Consider the following 23138-nt stretch of genomic DNA (forward strand, 5'->3'; position numbering starts at 1 on the left):
CAAAATATCTTGTTATACTGTACTCAACCCTCTTGGGATGATGGGAGATGATAAAATGTCTACATGATAAGAAGGGAAGGGAAGGGAAGAGAGTAATGGCATTGTGACGTAGTGTTAGGCTACTAACACTAATCATCAGATGAAGGATCATCTGCTTCCAGACCAGACCACTGGTAACTGAAGCTGCAGAAATGGAAAGAGGGATGACTGTAGCCTTGAGAGAGAGGAGGTGTTTAGAGAGAGAGAACTCCATGTATTCTTTCATATTCATTTTTTCATCCAACATATAATGACTGAGTGCCTCCTATAGCACCTGTCCAGAATACACTAGATGCTGGAGGCAGGAAGATGCCTCTGCTCTCTAAGAATGCTACATTCTCTTGAAGCTTGGCTTTATAGAAGCTCAAAGTGACTTAAATATGTTTAAGTCTCTGAAAATTGGGATCTAAGGAAATTGGCAAATTATGAATTGAGCGGTAAATGATATAAGGTGTCTTCAACTTTTTCAGTATAAGATCTTTGTCCTGCTAAGTTTACTTTTCTCTCCAAGGAAGCCTCTGTAAACCTCACACCATGACCCCGACCAGAACTACCACTCCCGAGCCACCTGGGCTCCCCATGAATGGGGGCAACACTTGATCTCGGTGGCTGAGGTCAGGGCTGCTGGGTCCCAGAGCTCTCCTCTTACTTCAGAGACTATGTCAGCACATTGTGATGCAGGAGCAATAGCACAATGCCCAGAGCAGCCCGGCCTCCGGCACCTCTTTCACTAAGTGGTTAGCTGCCTGCCCGATAGACATAAACACCTTCTGCCAAAGAAATGTGAAAAGTGTTGGAAACCTGCTGTTTGGAGACTATTCTCCTGAGTAGACATCCAGGAGATCTCCAGAGATCTATTCCAGCCTCACGTCTACGTAAGTGACTGTGTGATTACTGCGATTTTGGGTGTGAACCTGAGGAAGAAGAAAATGGACAACAGTTGAATGAATTCTAATTATTCAAGGGCAAAAATGTCTATTTCCTTTCCATCTTTCTCTTTTCCTCTTAGTTTCATGTCTTACACTGCAACCAGAACAAGCAGAAAAGCTCAGAGACTTATATCTATTCGGTTACTTCATTTTTCGTAAAAATGATTTCATTGAGAATTCGAGTTAAAATGAAAACAAATTTTCTAATTGTTTTTAAATTTTGGTTTTCCAAGCCATTAGCCCAATTTTCTCTCATGAGTGAGAATTGAATGAACTTATAGAAAGAGAGTCATTTTTAATTATTCAAATGGGAGAGAAGATCCAGAATATAGGGCTTTTCTGTTCAAAGCTGAAAGGTTAGCGGGGTGGGGAACCCATGGAGAAAGAGGGGTCCAAAACAGCCAAACTTTCTCAAAAGGTTTGCACTCAAAAGTGCAACCAGAACTGCCACATCAAATTGTGATGGACCAATCCTAAAAATATCTTATTGGTGTGTTAAAAATCTTAGGAAAAACTAAGGAAATGTCATGTTTCATAGTGCTATGCAGAACCAACCTCAAAGCACAAGTGCCACAGAGAACAGTTTTAATAAGAAATGGGTAAATACCACCATTTAAGACCTTTTATGTAATTACAGGCAAGAAATAACACACAGAAGAAAAAGACAAGAGAATGTAGGTGGTCAGAAGTCTCTCAACGTTGCTGTAGGTTTGAAAAAAACTTGATAATAAAAAATCGGTGGGAAAAAGCCAAATGGGAATGGTAAATAGCAAATAATTATAGACAACATTTCAGAGGTGTTTATAGACACCCCTCCAAATTAAGCAGTCAGAAAAGTCTCTGAAAACATTTCCATGTTGGCTCCTAGACTCCTTCTTCCTCCCTATCCCAGTTTCCATTAAACTCAAGCTGTCACCAGTTCAAAAAATTCCCAGTGACTACATTCAGTCCTGGGAAAATCAAGACATCCCACCACCGCCCACTGGTGGATATATTTCATATCCACACTATTCTTAGCCCTAATGGGGCCTTCGTGATCTTGAAACATTACTCAGATAGGGAAGTCTGGTGATGTCATGGAGAGTCTGGAGCAAAGCTGAAGAAGTTCCACCCCTGAAGTGTAGACAGCTCATTGCTTCTCTCTGCTCGGTTTCCCCATTAAATTACAGGCATTCGTTTCTGGCCTGTAATCAGATTTAATATGGGCTCTCTCTACCTTTTCTTTTACTGAAAGCAGCTAACAGTGCTTTTTCGAATGACAATAATAGTGTAATTCTGCAGAAAAAATGCAACCTTTTTTTAACTACCTGCTGAATTAATCTCCATTCAGTTAAAGCTAAAAAAGAGAGAAGAGGACGGGAGGGGTGTTCTAATTAAAGGAAATAACAAAGAATGTAAAGAATCTGCCAGTGACCTAGTAAACTGGGATCCATCTCAAATAGAATTAGATTCCTCTGTGCTCTGTAACACAGTTAAAAACCTTATACATGCTCACTGGTACATTGCTGGCTTAATTAGAAGTATAAAGCATTTAATGAGCCCTAGTGAAAGGCAAAAATTATTGGGAAAATATAAACTGTGATTGTGAAAACGAATACACAATTCTGGTAGAACAAGTTATAACAAAAGATTCTGTGTATCCGTGAAATGAAGCTAAGTTCCCAGGATGGCCTATAGCAACCCTGCTTTGTTCCTCTGTTCTAATTCATATACTCACTCAAACCATATTTATTGTAATTCCATAACATATACATTCATTGCCCCTTTAATGTGATTAATCTATTTTAATGCCAAAATTTACTTTTTCATTTATGAGTTTCATATTGCATTACTTTTCATTTGTGAGTTTTATATATATATATATTTGTAATATTAATAAAGCAAGATAGCATGGAAATTTCACAAACAATTTGCATAGACAGGCCTTGCTTTATCTTTAAAATATAGTTATGTAGAGTCCACAAATGTGCTTATTAATGTGAATACCATTGTGGCAAATTTCACATGCAACATTTCTCTGCAGACTTCTCATCATAATGACTATGGTCATATCATTCTCTATCCAGCAGTGGTCATGCAAAAGAAACAAATGGACTAATACTTGTCTACATTTATCCTTATTAAAAACGTATCCACGGAAATGGTGAAAATGTTCTAAGTTAGATTATGGTGGTGGTTGCACAACTCTGTAAATACCCTAAAAATCATTCAATTATAGCCTTATTCTTTGTTGTTGTTGTTAAAGATTTCAGTTATTTATTTGAGAGAGAGCACAAAGGGAGAGGGAGAGGTAGAAGTAGACTCCCCACAGAGAGCCCAAGGCAGGGCTCAGTCTCAGGATAATGGGATCATGACCTGACCAGACACTTAACCCACTGAGCCATCCAAGCACACCCAGTTATAGCCTTTAAATGAGTGAGGTTGATGATATATAAATTATATCTCCCTAAAATTATATTAAGAACTGATCCATAGATTAGTTTTTTTTAAGATTTTATTTTTATTTATTTGACAGAAATCACAAGTAGGCAGAGAGGCAGGCAGAGAGAGAAGGGGAAGGCAGGCTCCCTGCTTAGCAGAGAGCCCTATGCGGGGCGATCCCAGGACTCTGAGATCATGACCTGAGCTGAAGGCAGAGGCTTTAACCCACTGAGTCACCCAGGTGCCCCACAGATTAAATTTTTAAGAAAACAAAACTATCTGTAAAAGTCCCGACACACAAATTGGAATTATTTTTGAATCATCAAAATTAATAACAATTTCTCAGTAGGGGTTGCTGATTGGATAGGAGGACTGGGGAGCTATGAGCTGTCAGGCTGCTCTTCCATGGTCTTCCCACAGGAAAGCCCAGCAGAGCACGGGGAACTTGTCAGTTGAGGACCATGAATTACTTACTGCTTTGTAAGAGAAAATCATTTCTCAAGCATCAGTTTAGCCACTGGGCACAATTAATTTTGGTACCTCTTACAAGAGATTGTGATGTCCCAAATAGATTCACACCATGATTGGTAATTTCTGCTTTTAAAAATATTTAAAGTTGTAGGAAAACACTAATTATATATAACATCCAAGATATAGATAATATACAATGCTGTATATTTTATGTATTATATAAATATAATATATATAAATTTATAAAACTAGAAAGACACATATATACCAAAACTTCAATACTATCTCCAGATACTGAGAGCAAACCTAGTAAACAGTTAATTAAACAGTTGATAATTTTGCTTTTGGACTTTTGACAAAATGTGTAGTGGTGTGTGTGTTTAGCCAAAGTCAGTTTCAAAGCACAATTCATATGTCTCAAGAACAGTGCACTCTCAGGCTATTACCAGACTAATTGGAGAGGTGGGAGCAGGGTTTGTGGTGTACAGATCAGTAATCTCAAATGACAGTTACAATAAAAATAAAACTAGTTAAAATTTAGCACTCACTTACCATCTCTACACGGAATTCAAAAGTGTCAAAATAATTCCAGAACAAATGTTTAGAAACAAAGAACCACCACACCAGTGAAGACAAAAGATTCTGTTACATGTTTAGCTCCTTAGCTGACCTCCCCTTTGTTCTGGAGTTCCAAAGGGATGAGAAGGGCAAGGCCTGATAAGGCTGCAAATCCACTGAAGCTTTTTCCTGTTCCTTCTCTGTGACCCTAAACCCACAGTAAAACTTCCTCCCTCAGGAGGTCATCCCTGATTGCTCTCTGGAGAGGCTGTTCTCACATGGAAGGGGTCCTGGGGACCACAAAAGGAATGTGCTGGGAAGGGGCATTCCCTAGTCCTGGTGTCCTTGGAACATCCACAGAGTAGCAAGAATTTGTGAACACCAGGCATACTGCATGTGGTCACTTTCTTAGAGTGATTTTTTTTTTTTTAATACACACTATCACTCACTTCTGAATGAGCAAGAGTTGACTACTGCATTTCCTCAAATCCAAGACCCATCAATTAATATGCCCATTATGTTATGGGCCACTGAGAAGGACAAAAATGCTGCCAGTTACATAACTAAATGTTTTCTTATTACTTAGACGTTTTCCCCACAATGTCTCTCATACTCCACTCTATCATCCTCTGTGCATTTCAGTGCTCCATCCAGTCTCTGGGACCTTCTTCCAAGCCTCTGACATGCCTTCTGCAAGTTTTCTACTGGAGCTTTCTTAACCACACCAGAAGGTGACAACAAAAGTTTTTCAGGTAACGATTAGAAACACATTTTATTTTTATTTAAGTATGAATTAACATACAGTGTTCTATTAGTTTCAGGTGTACAATAGAATGATTCAACAATTCTATACATTCCTCAATGCTCATTAAGATAAATATACTCCTAACTGCCTTTATCTATTCCACCCATCCCCCACACCCACCTCTCCTCTGGAGACCACCAGCTTGTTCTCCATATTTAAGAGTCTGCTTCTTTGTTTTGTTTTGTTTCTTTACTTTTACATATGAGTATATGGTATTTGTCTTTCCCTGAGTGATTTATTTCACTTAGCGTTTTACTCTCTAGGTCCATCTATGTTGTTGCAAATGGCAAGATCTCATTTCTTTTTATGGCTGGGTAATATTCCATTTTATATATCTAGCTATCACATCTTTTCTTTTAAAGATTTATTTATTTATTTTAGAGAGAGAGCATGCACACTCAAGTGGGGGAAAGGGCAGAGGGAGAGGGAGAAAGACTCCCCGCTGAGTGTGGTGCCTCAGCTCATGGGGCTCAATCCTACAACTTGGGATTGTGACCTGAGCTGACATCAAGAGCCAGCCACTTAAATGATTGAGCCACACAGGAGCCCATATATACAACTTTATTCATTCATCTATCAATGGGCACTTGGGTTTCTCCCACATCTTGGCTTTTATAAATAATGCTGCAATAAATGTAGGGGTGCATATATCCTTTTGAATTTTGAATTTTGAATTCAAATTTTGAATTTGAATAAATCCTTTGAATTGAATTTTGAATTTGTGTTTTCTTTGGGTAAATAGTAGCAGAATCACTGGATCATATGGTAATTCTATTTTTAATTTTTTTTTAAGATTTTATTTAGTTATTTGAGATAGAGACAGTGAGAGAGAGCATGAGAGGGGAGAAGATCAGAGGGAGAAGCAGATTCCCCGTGGAGCTGGGAGCCTGATGCGGGACTCGATCCAGGGACTCCAGGATCATGACCTGAGCCAAAGGCAGTTGCTCAACCAACTGAGCCACCCAGGCGCCCCCTATTTTTAATTTTTTGACAAATCTCCATATTGTTTTGCATAGTGCCTGCACCAATTTGCCTTCCTGCCAACAGTGCATGTGGGTTCCTTTTTCTCCACATTCTCACCAACATTTTTTATTTCTTGTCTTTGATTTTAACCATTCTGATAGGTGTACAGTGATATCTCCTTGTAGTTTTAATTTGTGTTTCCCTGATGACTAGTAATGTTGGGCATATTTTCATGTGTTTGTTGGCCATGTGAATGTCTTCATTGGAAAAATGTATATTCAGGTCCTTTGACCTTTTTAAATTCAATTATTTGGGGGGTTTTGATGTTGAATTGTATAATGTTGAATTGTATAAGTTCTTTATTTATCTTAGATATTAAGCTCTTCCCAGATATACCACTTGCAAATAATTTCTCCCATTTGGTAGATTGCCTTGTTCTCCTACTGGTTTTCTTTGCTGTGCAAAGCTTTTTATTTTGGTGTAGTTCTGACAGTTTAATTTTGTGTCTGTTTCCCTTGCCAGAGGAGACTTATCTAGAAAAAATATTTCTACAGCTGATGTCAAAGAAATTACTGCTTATTTTTTAAAGTAAGTTTGTAGTTCCAAGTCTCATATTTAGGTCTTTAATCTATTTTGAGTTTATTTTTGTGTATGGTGGAAGAATGTGGTCCAGTTTCATTCTTTTGCATGTAGCTGTCCAGTTTTCCCCACACCTTTTGTTGAAGAGACTATCTTTTTCCCATTGCATATTGTAGATTAACTGACCATAAAAGTGTGGGGATCAATTCTGTCCCATTGATCTATGTGGCTAGTTTTGTGCCATACTGTTTTGATTATTACAGCTTTGTAGTGTATCTTGACATCTGGGGTGTGATGCCTCCAGCTTTGTTCTTTTTCAAGATTCTTTGGCTATTTGGGGTCTTTTGTGGTTCCATACAAATTTTAGTATTATTTATTCTAGTTCTGTGAAAAAAACATTGTTGGTATTTTGATAGGGATTGCATTGAGCGTCTGTAGATTGCTTTGGACAGTGTGGACAATTTAACAATATTCGTTCTTCCAATCCATGAGCATGGAATATCTTTCCTCTTTGCTTCATCACCAGTGTTTTATAGTTTTCAGAGTACAAATCTCTCACTGCCTTGGTTAAGTTTATTCCTAGATATTGTATTCTTTTTAGTGCAATTTGCCTTACAAATTGTTTTCTTAATTTCGTTAGTAGTGTACTGAAATACAACAGATTTCTGCATATTGTTTTTGTATCCTGCAACTTTACTAAATTTGTTGATCAGTTCTAGTAGTTTTTTGGTGGAGTCTTTAGAGCTTTCTATTTATAGTATCATGTCATCAGCAAATAGTGAAAGTTTCACTTCTTCTTTACTAATTTGAGTGCCTTTTATTTCTTTTTCTTGTCTGATTGGCAAGGGTAGGGCTTCAGTACTATGTTGAATAAAAGTGGTAAGTGGTAACAAAAGTGGTAACATCCTTGTCTTGTTCCTAATCTTAGAGGAAAATCTCTTAGTTTTTTTCACCATCAAGGATGATGTTAGCTATGGGTTTTGCATACATGGACTTTATTATGTTGAAGTATATTCCCTCTAAATTTTCTTTGTTGAGGATTTTTATCATGAATGGATATTGTACTTTATCAAATGTTTTTTTCTGCTTCTTTTGAAATAATCATATTGTTTTTATCCCTTCTGTTATCAATGTGATATATCACATTGATTGTTTTGCTAATATTGAACCACTCTTACATTCCAGGAATAAATCCCACTTAATCATGATGAATGGTGAGTAATTTTAATGTGTTATTGTATTTGATTTGCTGATATTTTATTGAGGATTTTTGTATCCATGTTCATCAAGGACATTGTAGCTTTATTCTTTTTATAGTGTCTTTGGTTTGGGTATCAGGATGATGCCAGACTCATAAAATGAATTTGGAAGTTTTCCTTCCTCTTCCATTTTTTTAAAACGCTTGAGAAGAACAATATTAACTCTCCTTTAAATGTTTGGTAGAACTTACCCGTAAAGCCATCTAGTCCTAGACTTTTGTTTGTTGGGAGTTTTTTGATTACTGATTCAATGTCATTGCTAGTAATTGGTCTGTTCAAATTCTCTATTTCTCCTGATTCAGTTCTAGAAGGTGATATGTTTCTAGGAACTTAACTGTGTCTTCTATGTTTTCCAATTTTTTGGCATATAATTTTTCGTAATCTCTTACAATCATTCATATTTCTGTGGTATCCATTGTTCTTTTTCCTCCATTTCTGACTTTATTTCTTTTTTTAAAAGATTTTATTTATTTATTTGACAGAGAGAGAGAGAGAGACAGTCAGAGAGGGAATACAAGCAGGGGGAGTGGGAAAGGGCGAAGAGAAGCAGGCTTCCCGCCAAGCAGTGAGCCCAATGCGGGGCTGGACCCCAGGACACTGGGATCAAGACCTGAGCTGAAAGCAGATGCTTAATGACTGAGCCACCCAGGTGCCCTGATTTTATTTATTTAAGTCTTCTCCTCTTTTTTGATGAATCTAGCTAAAGTTTTATCAGTTTTGTTGATAAGAACTAGCTCCCAGCTTCATTGATCTGTTCTATGATTTTTAGTCTCTATTTCATTTATTTCTGCTCTGATCTTTATTAGTTCCTTCCTTCTACTGGATTTGAGCTTTGTTTGTTTAGGTTGGTTTTTTTTTTCCAGCTCCTGTAAGTTTAAGGTTAGGTTGTTTATTGCAGATTTTTCTTGCTTCTTGAGGTAGACCTTTATTTCTATAATCTTCCCTCTTAGATCAGCTTTTGCAGCATTTCAAAGATTTTGGGCTGTTGTTTTCATTTTCATTTGTCCCCGTGTGCTTCTTTTACTTAAGGACACATTTTTTTTAAAGATTTTACTTATTTGAGAGAGAGAGAGAGCACGAGAGGAGAGAGGTCAGCTGGAGAAGCAGACTCCCTGCCGAGCAGGGAGCCCAACATAGGACTCAATCCTGGGACTCCGGGATCATGACCTGAGCCAAAGGCAGGTCTGAGCCACCAGGCGACCTTAAGGACACATTTTAAATGGCAGTTAAATGCAACCTGTAGAGTACAATCAATGTACTTAATTTAATAGGAACAACCATAATTGAGTTCGTGCCTGTGCAGCCAAATCACCATCATGCAGTTCCCTCCACCCCTCACCATCAGAGAGTGATCATAAGGAACATTCCATTTCAGAGTTGTTAAGCTGAGGAAAATTATGTTTCTTAGAATGAATGACTCAGGAAGTATGAAACTGTAAGTGAGCAAGAGGGAACCCAGCCTAGCAAATGCTGAGTAAATTATACCTTTCTTTTGACAGAGGGGCAGGTGTTGGTAGACCAGTATAGACATTCAGGTGCTCACCATGGGATAGCCATGGCTTTCACTGTTTCCTATACATCACTGCTTTGAGTTGGGTCATTTTATCTTCATCTTACAGATGAGGAGATTGAGCTCAGAGATGTTAAGTAATGTGCCCAAGGTCTCAAAAGTAGGTGACAGAGCCCAAATATGAACCTAGATGTGTCTGACCCCAGAGTCCTTTATATTCCCACTATACCAGTTTCCATACTGGCCTTATGGCACTTTAGTCCTGATGGTGATTTGGTTGCAGTTCACCTGGCCTAGGTAATCCTGAAGGGATTATTTAAGCCAGAATTTGATGAAGAGGAAAAAGTATTGTCTATAGTGACAGCAAGCACAATACGGAGGACTCTACACAAGGGATAACATAGTGAGTGTAAGCATATGTAAGTATATTCATTCATAAAACTATGAACACCAGCTGGAAAGTTAGTAATAGAGGCTACACGGGCTTTTTACAGGAAGAAAATAATTGGGCTTCTTATGACCCTCCATTTTACAATAGTTATTTGAGTCTGTATTTCTTCCTTCATCATGTTATCAAATGTCTTCTTTGGCCATAAGGGCCCAGGATTTCACTGTTTGACAGTTTCAGGCCGACCCTAAGCTATGAACTCATGATTGTCTGGCTCCACTCATCAAAACACTATGATTAGAATCATTGACAACAGCTTAGCTCAAATATGGACAGCAGCCCTCTGAGCATTTCACCCACACTGCTTAGGTAGAAAAATTCTTTCTAAGGCACGGACCTCTCAGGTATGAAATAAAATTAATGATTTGTACTGTTTTGCCTTTGTATGCACTTTATTTTCTATTTTTGTTCCCTTCACAAAAGACTTCATCATGAAAGGGAGGAAGCCCAAACTGAAATGAGTTAAGAACTTTGTCTCCAAGAGAGGACTGTGGCTTGGCCCTGAGTTGAGGTGAGATATGTTGGTGTGCACTGATAAGACCAGATTAAGCTCTACCTTGTCACACCTTCTCCTTCCCTTTCTCCATTCTCTCTCCATTCCATCTTGACTTACTTTTCAAGCTTTCTTTGCCTCTTCCCCCTCTTCTGGGAACTCAGTGTACCAAGGATGCTGCTTACAGTGATCAAGTTTTCTAGATCTCCAGAGGAGGCTCATAAACTGATATGAGAGAGTCTGAGCTTTGAAGGACAAAAGTGTAAGAAATCACAGCTGTCCTGGAAAATGAAGGGTGGACAATTGCTGTGATTTTGCTTGTCACCCTGACCCAAAAGGCTGCTGACCTTTGTTCTCCTTCTGCCAACATACCTTGCTCTCATCAAAAAATGTTCTTTTCTAAAGATTTCTTGTTATGTTCCAGGAGATTCCCTATATTTTTAGGCCCCAAAGGTCCATCTGATACTTTGATCACTTGCTATGTCCTCTGGTTCTCTAAGGCACCTTCACTGTCTGTCTACAAAGTGATGATAGAATAGATGCCTTGTGCTATTGGGTAAGTCGTGAAGGAGAGAAAACAGATGACAACAAGACTTTCTGTGTTTTTTTCCTGTCATGCAATCACTATGAGGACTCTTCCATTGCAGTTGCAAAGCTCTTTTCTTGGAAACCTGAGGTGACTAAAGGCCTTTTCACATGTTAACCCTCAGACCTTGTTTATCTCTTCCATATCTTCTTTTACATCCCCCATCCTCTCCTCCATATCTTTTGCTTCCTCTTTCTTTATATTATTATTTCCATTAATTCTTTAAAATAATCACAAACAATAGAAATATTGCAAGTACAGTACAAAGAACTTTTTCCCCAAATCTTTTAAGAGTAATTTGCCAATTTGATGCCCTGTGACACCCAAATACTTTAGTTTCTGTTTCCTACAATCAAGGACATTCTCCTACATAGCCAAAATTTAACCATCACAATGAGAACATGTACATTGCATAATATCATCATTTAACCCTGAAACCCCCATTCAAATTTTACCATTTGTCCCCTTAATAAACTGCACACCTAACAGATCCAGTTCAGAAGCACAGTTGCAGTGAGTTACTACCTCTCTTTAGTCTCCTTCAGTCAAGAAAGGTTTTTTAGTCTTTCTTTGACTTTCATTATGTTGGCATTTTTTAAGATCACAGGCCAGTTATTTTGTCAAATATCCCCCAAATTGGATCTGCCTGAAATTTCCTAATGGTTGGATTCAGGTCATGCATTTTTGGGAGGGATATCACAGGAGAATGCTCTGTGCTTCTCACTGCGTCTTACAAGGTGATGCACCATTTTGATTTGTCCCATTATTAATAGTGTTCACTCATCAGTCCACTATGAGGGTGTCTGTGTGACTTCTTCACTATACTTTTTCCTGCTTTGAAATTAGTAAGTATGCTGGTGGAAGGTGCTTTGTATGATGTAAATTCTCTGTTCTTCACCAAACTTTTAATTTATTCCTTTATTTATATCAGTATAGATTCTCATGGTTTCCTATTTTATGTGCTCAATACCCCCGTGTGTAACTAATTACCCTCCTCTTCTACCATCCTCTCTCCTGTTCAGACACTCTCCCCACCCTGCTAGGTTCTGATTTCTTATACTGCACCTCCCGTCTCCCTGACAACAGAGGCCTTCTTGCCTCCTTTGGGTTCTGAGCTAAGGCTCCCCACCCTCCCCAGTACAGATTCCTGCCTCTCTTTGTCCCAGCTAATAGATCTAGGACAAAACTGTTCAGGAATAAAAGAGAATAGGAAAAAAGAGGACACCTTTTGGATTCTTTGGTGCTCCCTCCCTTTCCTCCTTTCCATCTGTCCTGACCTGTTCTGACCCCTCTCACTCTTGCCACTTCTCAAGTCCATCTTTCTAAGCACACAAGACAATATTGAACCATGGGCAAAGGCATAATCAGTCAGACTAATCAGACTGTGAAGGTTTGAATCCTGGCTTGGAGACTTGGGTAAGTTACTTCCCCTCTAGAAGCCTCAGCTGCATGGTGTATAAAATGAGCATCTTAAGAGTGCTACTTCATAGTATTTTCAGAATTAAACAAGATAGTTCATGTAAGGTCTGGTGCCTGCCACATATCAAACACTAAATAAATTTCACTCTTATTTCCCATCCCCTATGTGTGAGGTGGTGGTGGTGGTGGTGGTTTTATCTCCCTCTCTCTCTTTTCCTGAATGCTCTTTCTTTTTGTCTCATTCTTTTTATAATTAGCTTTACTGAACTATTTTACTTTCTTGCTTTTCCTGATTCTTCTTACTTTCCCTATGTTCATGTACCGCTGTGCTGAAGGGAGGCATTGAGTTGCCGCTAGCAGAAGGTCTGATGGGGAATTCCCATGCCAAGAGTCATTGCTCATAGGATGTCAGGTAGCTGTGGTCTCTGCTTCCTATGGCCCAGGCTGGGACAGCAACAAGATGTGTCTACTGCTTACCCCGTAGCTTGAACAAAAGGGAAAAAAAAACTCTGAAAAAGGACGGAGGTGAAACTATGTATTCGCAGAGGAATACAGGAGCAGCTGCTTGCTAGTTAAGGACCCTCCTCTAACTGGCATGGGATTTGTGAAGAGGGAAGGAGGAGATCTTTTGAAAAGATGAACAGAATTACATTCTGAGGCCTTGTTCCCTTCTTGGAATTCTGTCATTTCTGGTCAATAAAAGGTGAAATCCAGTGATGCCAGCGCCACTATTTTTTGTTGAAGCAATTTCTGGAGAGAGCCAGAGCAACTGGCCACTATTTACCTCTCAACCAAGAGCTAAGCATCGGTCAAGGGTGAATGGTCAGGAAAACATGTTCTCAGTTTAGTATGGTTTGATACCCTATTTACCAAAAAAACAAACAAAAAAAAAAAAAAAAGGGAATGGTGGTAGTACCATTAATTACGAAGACAGAAAATGATGGTTTGCAGGATGTGGCACACATGTTTCATGACCTTCTAAAGAGGCCTTTCTTAATTGCCTTCATTAATTAGGGTTGCCAGCCCCACACCCCAGACTGCGTAGGACAGGGATCTTACCAATCATGTTCAGATATATCCCCAACGCCCAATGCAGTGCCTGGCATATCATAGATGTTGATAAAATTTGTTGACTCAATGGGTAAGGGAGGCAAATTTATTATATTAAATTTTCTCTGTATCTGTTCATTGTGTTCCCATTCCCTCAGCTCTCTGATGTTTGTATATAAGCACCATGAAGAAGAACAAGAGGAACCCTACCACAAGGATCAATGAGCGAGATGCCATCTCTGTCCCAACCTCCCAGGATCCAAGAAATCTTCAAAATATGTTGGATGGAGGAGAGTATGCCCCTTTTGTATCTCCTCCCATATTAGAGAGCAATTTTATCCAGGTAAATAATATTTGAGCCCTGAATTAAGTTCCAATAACTTCAGTGATTAATTTTCTCAAAGAAATTGAGAATATTAAGAGGAGAATTATTCTAAATGTGATAAAGGAATGCATGAGACAATTAAAGGGAACAATTTTGGGACTTTAACCAACCTAAAATAATTATAATGTTAAAGGAAAATTCATTTCAAATTTTCCCAGCAAACTCTCACCTAGGAATTCTGTTCTAATGCCATAATTGTCATTCTATCATAACCTTCCCAAGATGTCATGAAGAGATTACAGTGAATTCAGAACATCCTGACATAGGAAAGCATTCAGATAGCTCCTTTCTTAAATCTAGAAGACATTGTAAAGAATAACATCTATGACACGACTGAGTTTTATAATGAATTTTGGCTCTAGTTCTGAAAGTAAAAATTGTCAAATTGTCAGGAAGAAGAGATTTCTTCTCATAGAAATGTACCAACATCATGAATGAAACTGCATTTCAACACATTTGAGAGCAGTTTTGCTTTCCCTAGACATTCAACATTAAAATCTTCAGACAAATGGGGAAATGAGTTCACTGTTGTAGGCTGTACCCTTAAACTCCATAGTAAGGCCATGACCAAGACTAATACAAAACACCCATTCAAGCAGCCCCTCAGCTGATTCTACAGAGGGGAGACAGGGAAGACAACAGACACTTCTTCCATAAACGTGTTCTCTGCCCTGATGACTGGGTTCTAGGGAGACCTCCTCACCCTCCAGAACACCAGAGGCAGGTGTTTAAAGAACACTAATGTTTAAGTAACGCCCAGAACAGATGTGATAAGTAATGATTTGATGATTTTTACCTTCTACATGTTTCTTTCCTACTAATAAACTTCTTAATTTTTCACACTTCTTTCCTACCCCCTTTTCAAACAACATTTTGCATGTTCTAACGAACCCTGAGGGAGGGAGGTAGACATGCCCCATATCATAATTGGGTGAGTTATTTCCTTCAACATACACAACCTTTTATGGTTAGTATGTCTTTGGAAGCAAGTTGCCACAGTTGCCCCTGACCCAACTTTAAACAAAAAAGAACAACAGTTATCTCAAAGTAAAAGAGCCACAGGGCATCGGCTCCCTTGCAGGGAGTCCTGGAGGACCCAGGTCTTCTCTTGTGCTCTAGCCCCCCCCCTTAAGTTAGCTCCCCTCAGGACATTACATGCAAACAGCTGCCAGAAAGAGAAGAGGTGCTCTCATCATAGCAACTTTTTGTGAGGACTGAGAAACCTTTCCCGGAGCCACCAGGAGGCCCCCCACTGTGTCTGATTGGCTGGGCCTAGGCCACATGGCCCTGTTGAAAGCAAGCACTGGCAAGGGGATGAAACCACAATGACCAAGGTTCATCAATATTTAAACCTTGAGCCAGAGCACCATCCCTCAGGGGCAGTACTGAATGGATTCTGGATTCTGTTAATCAGGCATGGTTCTGGGCAGGTCTTTAGTGTGGGCTACAACCTCTTTCAGAGGAGAAATATATATATACATATATATATATTTGTTTTTTAAGTGATTTTTTGTGTTTTTGAGTTAATGTACAACTGAGAAAACCATCAAGTTTTGCCCCTCTCTGGCTTCCTTCACGTCCCTGTCTGGTTCTTTTCTTCCAACTATCAGAGACTTTACTGGCCAAGATTCTTGGACTTTGGGATTTTTGCATCTGCTGTTCTTCTGCCTGAAAAGCTCTCCTGTCCACCCAGCCAGTTTAACTCCCACCTTGTTCAGGTCTCAGCCAGAGGTCTCTTCCTCAGGGGCGATTTCTCTGACCCTGTGTCTGGGGTGTGCTGGAGCTGGCTGACTAGTAAATGTTCAGAAGATTTGTGAGTCCATCATTAAACACAGATTTTATAAAAATTTTTTAGAGTTTTTATTTATTTATTTGACAGAGAGAGACACAGTGAGAGAGGGAACACAAGCAGGAGGAGTGGGAGAGGGAGAAGCAGGCTCCCTACTGAGCAGGGAGCCCAGTGTGGGGCTTGATCCCAGGACTCTGGAATCATGACCTGAGCCAAAGGCAGACACTTAACAACTGAGCCAACCAGACACTCCACATATTATTAAAAATTAAATCACATAAGCTCATATACTCAAACCTTATTTTTCCTATTATTTTACTACCTTTTACTGTTTTTATGCTCTTTAGGTTACAGATATAAGAGTTTGACAAAGGTCAATGAAGACTGCTGTGAGAATCAATTGACTACACTGAATTTAAAATAAAGTTTTGTGTATATTATTATTTGTAAATTGTGTGTTACTCATCTTTTATATCATTAAAATATATAATAAACGTGTATATCTTCCAACAGGTATTTGTTACACATTTACCAGCACATCACTACCTGTATCCCCTCTTAAATCAAGTCTCTTGTTATATGACTCACAGCACAGCACCCTGAACTTGTACTTGGTAATATTTCCTGCAATAATAATTAGTGACACACTTGTTTAATGTTCACCTTCCCTGATAGAATCTCCATGGCCCAGGGACTGTGTCTGTCCATTCACTGTGATAATCTCCAGGAATTCGCATCAGCGAGTAATGAAACAAATGCATCATCACGGTTCATTTCTCCTTTATTTCCTGAACCTTTCAGGTAAGCACAGTTGTCAGGACCATGCACTTTAGCAGAAAACTCCTCTTCCTGTTCTCTACCCTAGGTTAACAGGAGAGGCGAATCCATTTACCTTCATAACCGAGCCAACTGGGTGACTGTAGGCATCTGCTCTTCCAGTGAAACCCGCAAGACCCCCAACGTGATGCTTCTGGCACATCTGACACCTGAAGCTCAGAAAAACACAAAATCCCTGTTTCAAAGTCTCCTGACATCTCCTTCACCGCAGAACCTGGTGCTCACCAGGTGAGTTACAAAGGGAAGAGGTTAAGGATCTCTCAGAAAAGATGCTTTACCCCTGAGAAGCTGAAAATAAAAACACCAATGACATTTGCTCCAAGGGAGTATCTCACTTGCATCCTGCTACAAATGGCAAAGAATCATGTCCTCAAAGTCTAGGAAACAGCTTATGACAAGCTGGCAGTCAAACAGGTAGTTAATTTTTAAAAATCAGACCTAAGTAACAGTAACTGAAGAGTCATTAGAAACTGGCTGTCTAGAACATGCTCTTCCTTCCCCAGCATCCCAGCTTCTATCAGAATTCACTCTGGTCTTGTCTCAAGCCACTAACTTGCCGTATGACCTAGAGCAATCACTCAACTACTCTCAGCTTTGCAGGATTAACAAAGTGGGAGAACCCCTCACGATAAATAGTTGATACTCTGATTTTTAATTAATTAATTTATTTATTTATTGTTCATCAGAGTCTTAGGAATATAATTTGAGTGAGAGAGCTCTCAGCAGCCTGGCTCCATGTAATAAAAAATCAAAGTTTTGAGGCTCAAAACTAAAAGCCAGATGCAGGAACATGGTGGCCACAAGAAGGTTCTGCTCAACCCTATGCCTGCCCCAGCCCAGGCCTGTCTGGAAGACGAGCCTGCTGTCCTTCATCTCACTCTGCAAACTGCTACACAACACAAAAGGAAAAGCTTTTTGGTAGGTCTCCAGTCAGGCTCCCAGATGACCTTTGTGATTCTTTTCAGGTTCCTCCCTCTGCAGTTTGTGACCCTTTCTGTGCACGATGCTGAGAACATGCGCCTCAAAGTAAAGCTGGTGAGTGGTCGAGCCTACTACCTACAGCTCTGCGCCCCTGCGTGTAAACAAGACACCCTCTTTTGTCAGTGGGTGGAACTCATATCCATCTTGAATGAGGAAAAAGCCAAAGTTTCCAAATTGTCGGAAGTCTCAAGCCTCTCAGAAATCACGAATAGCACCGACATCACGGGCTCGGGGGACATCATGGATATTGCAGCTTCCACAACCCTACAGAGCCCAACCTTGTGCTTGTGTTCAGAACCTGTACATGCCGTAGAAAGCACTGATTTCTCAGATTTCACCGATGTCACCGATGTCACTGATGTCACTGACGTCACAGATGTTCCAGAAAATGAGGTCACAGAGGCCCCAGATATAAATATTGTCACAGAAGTCACAGAAGTCACAGACCTCTGTGACGTCCCAAACTGCTCGGAGGTCACAGTGGTGTTTGAAAATGATGACATACTAAGGGCCAAGCAAGAGGAAAAGGTAAGGGACATGGCAGACGTTCATTCCTTAATAATTAAGAATAAGAGTGATAACCAACATCACTCTTCTTTGTTAACTCCTGAATACTGCTTATCAAAATACTATGGAATGTGCTCTGAGTAACCTAATTTTAAATAATGGGATATTAGCCTTAAACACTGGTATAAAGGAGTTACAGGAGGTATCCTGAAAGAGGCAGAGACCATCCTTACCATCACATTTAACCCAGTATTAGAAGGCTATGGTGAGGGGTGCCTGGGTGGCTCAGTGGGTTAAGCCTCTGCCTTCGGCTCTGGTCATGATCTCAGGGTCCTGGGATCAAGACCTGCATCATGCTCTCTTCTTGGCAGGAAGCCTGTTTCCCCCTCTCCCTCTGCCTGCCTCTCTGCCTACTTGTGATCTCTGTCTGTCAAAAAAATAAATAAAATCTTAAAAAAAAAAAAAAAGAAAGCTGTGGTGAGATGGAAGGAGCTTCGGGACCAGGGTCAGAAGACCTGGGTTGGATTCTTGCCCTGCTGCATAACTGTTTGGCCAAACCACTGGAGCTGTTTGAGCTGCATGAGTTTCCTCATCTCCAAAACAAGGATATTAATGTCACATAAGGGCTATTTTAAGGTTCAAATGTGTATAAAAGTATGCACTACATTGAAGGATGGGGTGAAATTTCAATCGATAGAAGTGAGGATGGAAATAGAAAAATAAAGTGCCAAAAGAAGTGAGTGGGTTTAGAAAAGGCTAGAAAGTGGAAAAACACAGCGGTATCCAAGAATGGTAGTTCAGTTCAGCTGGAGCATAATTTATGTGGAAAATATTAGGTTATAGGATTGGAAAGTTGTTTGCAAACCTTGAATGCCAAATCAAGAGGTATGGACATTGCTCTCTGGGAAAACTTTAACCACAAAAAACCCTCTGTGTGAGGGAGTGAAGGAACTGTGCTTTTAGAAAGATTACTCTGATGATAGCATGGATTGTAGATAAAGGCATAAGTTTGAGGACCTACTGCTGGAAATCCTCCATGGGGCCCATCATAGAAAAATCACAAAGGGCAAGGATAGACATTTTACAGAAGAAGAAAACTGCCAATAAATACACTGGAGAAAGTTCAACCTCACCAGTAACCAAAGGAATGCAAACTTAGAAAAAAAGCCTGTGAAACTGTTAATTGAAAGAATAAAAATAGTCAGTGTTAGTAAAGGTGTGGTCAACTTGGAAGTCACATAGATTCATGGCAGAGATAAGAATTAGCCCAAACTTTCTTGAAATCATTATGAATCAAGAGACTAGGGGCACCTGGGTGGCTCAATGGGTTAAAGCCTCTGCTTTCAGGTCAGGTCATGATCCCAGAGTCCTGGGATCGAGCCCCGCATTGGGCTCTCTGCTTGGCGGGGGGTGGGGGGGGGCTGCTTCCTCCTCTCTCTCTGCCTGCCTCTCTACCTACTTATGATCTCTGTCTGCAAATAAATAAATAAAATCTTTAAAAAAAATAGCCTAAAAAAGTTTATTCCCTTTGCCTCAGTGATTCCATTTCTAGGAATTTTCCTTTAGGAATTAATCAGAATGAAGAATGAGAATTTAGCTATAAAGATGTTAATAATACTGTATATCACGTTTGTCAAAATGAAATAATGAAAATTTGGAAGGAACCTAAACACCCACCACAAGGGAGTCAATAAATTGATATAAATCCATGAAGGGCAGGTGCTGTATTAATCTTTTTCAGGAGCGATCATAGTATCTGGCAAGATCATAGACAGTCAGAACATATTTGTTAAGTGAAAGACTACTCTGTAGTTATTAAAATTGTTGGGAAATTTTTCTTTACCTGGAGAAATTTTCATGATTGAAAAAAGTTGAGTGAAAAATTAAATATGATCCCTATTACATAAAAGTACATGTATAAGCTCATAAACAATGTGGGGGGGAGAAGTCATATTATTAACAGCAGCTTATTTCCAGATCGTGGGATTATAGGCAATTAATGTTTTTCCTCTTTATGCTTTTCTGTTTCCTACAATAAAATAACTTTAAATCCAAAAAAATTCAAGCAGTTTTACACACAATTTGTAATGACATGAGGAAAATGCTTTTAATAAATCAAGTGAACAATGTAGGATATAGAACTGAAATGTTATCACAAAGCAGACACATACAAAATAAAAGGACAAAAAGCCTGAATGAAATGTGCCATAAGTGTAGTTATTTCTGGCCAGTGACCCCAAGAAATAATTTTCTCCCTTCCACTTTATATCTTAGAGGATCTTCTAAATGATCTATAATAAATGTGTAAATATGTGTTACTTTCATTGATGGAAAAAAAAGTTTTTCCTTAAGGAAGAAGAGTACTGTATTATTTTCCAGGGAAGTTAATAGAGGTGGTAAATGAGGCAGTGGCCATGGGAGGAATGAGGAGGTGGGAGGAGATAGTAGAGAGACACAGTGTTTAGGACCAGCTGACTCGTTGCTCAGAGGCCTAAGACAGATTCTGAGGAAGGCAGTGAGTGGCTAGAGAGGTGGTCCATTAATAGAACCCAGGAAACTAGGAGAACAGGAGAGATTTTACAGTATTAGTTTTAGGTGTGGGTTCTAACTCTTTTGAAAAATGAACTCATTTGCCTCAAAAGACATGACTCATGTCACCTATTAGATACTCTTTTTTTTTTAATTTATTATTTATTTGAAAGAGAGAGAGAGCATGCATAAGCAGAGGGAGGGGCAGAGAACGAGGGGGAGAGAGGGAGAGAAGCAGACTCCCAGCCTAGTGCGGAGCCTGACACGGGGCTTGATCCCAAGGCTCTGAGATCCTGACCTGAGCTGAAATCAGGAGTTGGACACTTAACTGACTGAACCACCCAAGCGTCCCCTCACCTATTTGGTACTCTTAAATTAAGAGCAACATCAGATTGGGGAGTAGGTGGCAAGGTATTTCTAGACAACCTTCTTTGTCCCAACAATTCAGAAAAAGGAAATGCTGTAATTAAGTACTAATTTTCTGGGGTAAGCTGACAGGGTTGTACCCAAACACATGAGCTTCTGAATTTGCGGTGTCAAGTCCCAGACTATCAGCTTCCACACAACACCAAGCCTCATTTCCTCAACCTTGCACTTGTGAACTTGAGGGCACCCAGTAGATACAGAATGAAATGATTGCTGTATTAGGTATTTTTGCTCCATAAATTATCTACTTTTGTGCAATGCTGTCCTGTTACCTTATTTGCTGCTATTTATTTTCAAAGGAAAAAATGGGAAACACTCTGAAGCCTGGGTGTCTACGAGATACAAAAATTAAGAACGAGTTCAAAGAATCCTCAAAACATGTCACCATCTCAAATGTAACGCTGACTTTCCAAGGTGAACGATGTTTTCATACTACCTTGACTCAAGAAGAAAGTGATACAAGTTCATCCAAAGAGCTGAGCGCCAGATCCTCTGAAATAAGGACAACTGAATTTAAAAGCCTAGCTCTCAAGGCTGAAGAATCCAGGTATGTGAGGTGGGGAAATGCCAGGGGTGCTAAGACGTGAGGTAACATGAGTAAGTGTATACTTTAACGTCTCTGCCGCTCTGGCATTTGTTGCTGAAGATTCTCAGCTATAGCTATGATGTAATTGAATGATGACCCAGTCGTCTCTTCATTCTCCACATCTGGTTTAACCTTGTCTAATTTTTATCCTCCTGTCAACTTCTCATACCCTTCAGTTCACATTCTAGGCTCTCTGGTGTCAACTGCATGTGTTGAAGAATATAGGATAGAAGCAGAGTGTCCACGTTTTGGAGTAAAAGCACTCGTCTCCCAGAGTGACTATGGGCACTTCTGCTTTTACTTTATACTTCTCTCCATGTTCTTCTCTACATATTTCTTATGCTTTTCTACATTTCCAACAAATAACTTCATCATCAAAAAAATACTTTCATAATTTTATTTCTTTTTAAAGATTTATTTATTTAATATTTTAAATAGAGAGTGCAGGTGGGGGAGGGGTGGAAGGAGAGGGGGAGAGAGAGAGAGAATCCTGGAGCAGAACTCCCCCACCCCCCACCTCCTCACAACCCCCCCGCCACCCCTAGCTGAGCGCAGAGCCTGACTCAGGCCTCCATCTCACAACCCTGAGATCATGACTGGAGCTGAAATCAAGCATTGGGTGCCCAACCGACTGAGCCACCCAGGTGCCCCTGTTTTCTTCATTTTAATACTCAAGTGCAAGCTGAATATGTGAGAGAACTCTTGTATTATAAAGATAAAAGTTAATCCAGTCATTTCAAAGTAACACTTAAAAAGAAACCACAGAAACACCTAGAGATTTAAATGTTTACTTGAGCAAGAATGAAATAGGGAATGTAATGAATTATGTCTAAAATCATTTTAAGTATAAAAAACAAACAGGAGAAAACAAATTAAAAAAAAGAAAGAAATGAGAAAGATTAAAAGTAATTTGAAGTGCTACAGAGTTTGGTTGATTCTTCAAAAAGAATGACAAGACAGGCAAACCACTGGACAACTTTTTTTAAAAAATCAAAGATTAGGGACACCTGGGTGGCTCATTAAGTGTCTGCCTTCAGCTCAGGTCATGATCCCAGGGTCCTGGGATTGAGCCCCACATTGGGCTTCCTGCTCAGTGGGGGAGTCTGGTTCTCCCTCTCCTCACTGCTCAGGCTTTCTCTCGCTCTGTTTGTCTCTCTCCCAAATAAGTAAATAGAATCCTCAAATAAATAAATAAATAATAAAATTAGAAATTTAAAAGGTCATCATCAATGAGAACAATAGTAAAATGTTACTGAGAAGGATTATATTCAACTTTTCCTCAATAACTTTGAAACCCTAAGTTAAATAAATGACTTTAACAAAAAGGCAAGGAGGCAAACTGGCACTTGAGAACATAGAAAAAATTTATCCAAGAGCTCCCATTAAAGAAAAAAAAAACAGCTGTGATTTTTACTGGACAGTGTTTTAGACATTCTAAGAATTACCTCTATTTAATGTAAAGTTTTCTTTTAAATATAGAAAAATTATGTTATATTCTCCTAATTTTTTGAAGCAAATAATTTGTCTGGATTATAAAGCTGGAAAGACAATACAAGAAAGAAAAGTCT

General features: G+C 39.4%; 1 protein-coding gene across 2 annotated transcripts in view; it reads left to right on the top strand.

Annotated features, from left to right (window-relative positions):
- The first annotated feature begins 751 nt into the window (after positions 1 to 751).
- The window catches only part of GARIN2 (golgi associated RAB2 interactor family member 2), a 31482-nt gene continuing 9095 nt past the window's right edge, over positions 752 to 23138 (top strand). For both annotated transcript variants that reach the window (XM_047739303.1, XM_047739302.1), the window contains exons 1-6: positions 752 to 914; positions 10406 to 10493; positions 13711 to 13873; positions 16570 to 16769; positions 17507 to 18050; positions 21284 to 21531. In XM_047739303.1, coding sequence (XP_047595259.1) covers positions 13715 to 13873; positions 16570 to 16769; positions 17507 to 18050; positions 21284 to 21531 — 1151 coding nt within the window. In that variant the 5' untranslated portion in view covers positions 752 to 914; positions 10406 to 10493; positions 13711 to 13714. The remainder of the gene's footprint in view (positions 915 to 10405; positions 10494 to 13710; positions 13874 to 16569; positions 16770 to 17506; positions 18051 to 21283; positions 21532 to 23138) is intronic.

Source organism: Lutra lutra, chromosome 7 (assembly GCF_902655055.1).
Source record: "Lutra lutra chromosome 7, mLutLut1.2, whole genome shotgun sequence".
Classification (NCBI taxonomy): domain Eukaryota; kingdom Metazoa; phylum Chordata; class Mammalia; order Carnivora; family Mustelidae; genus Lutra; species Lutra lutra.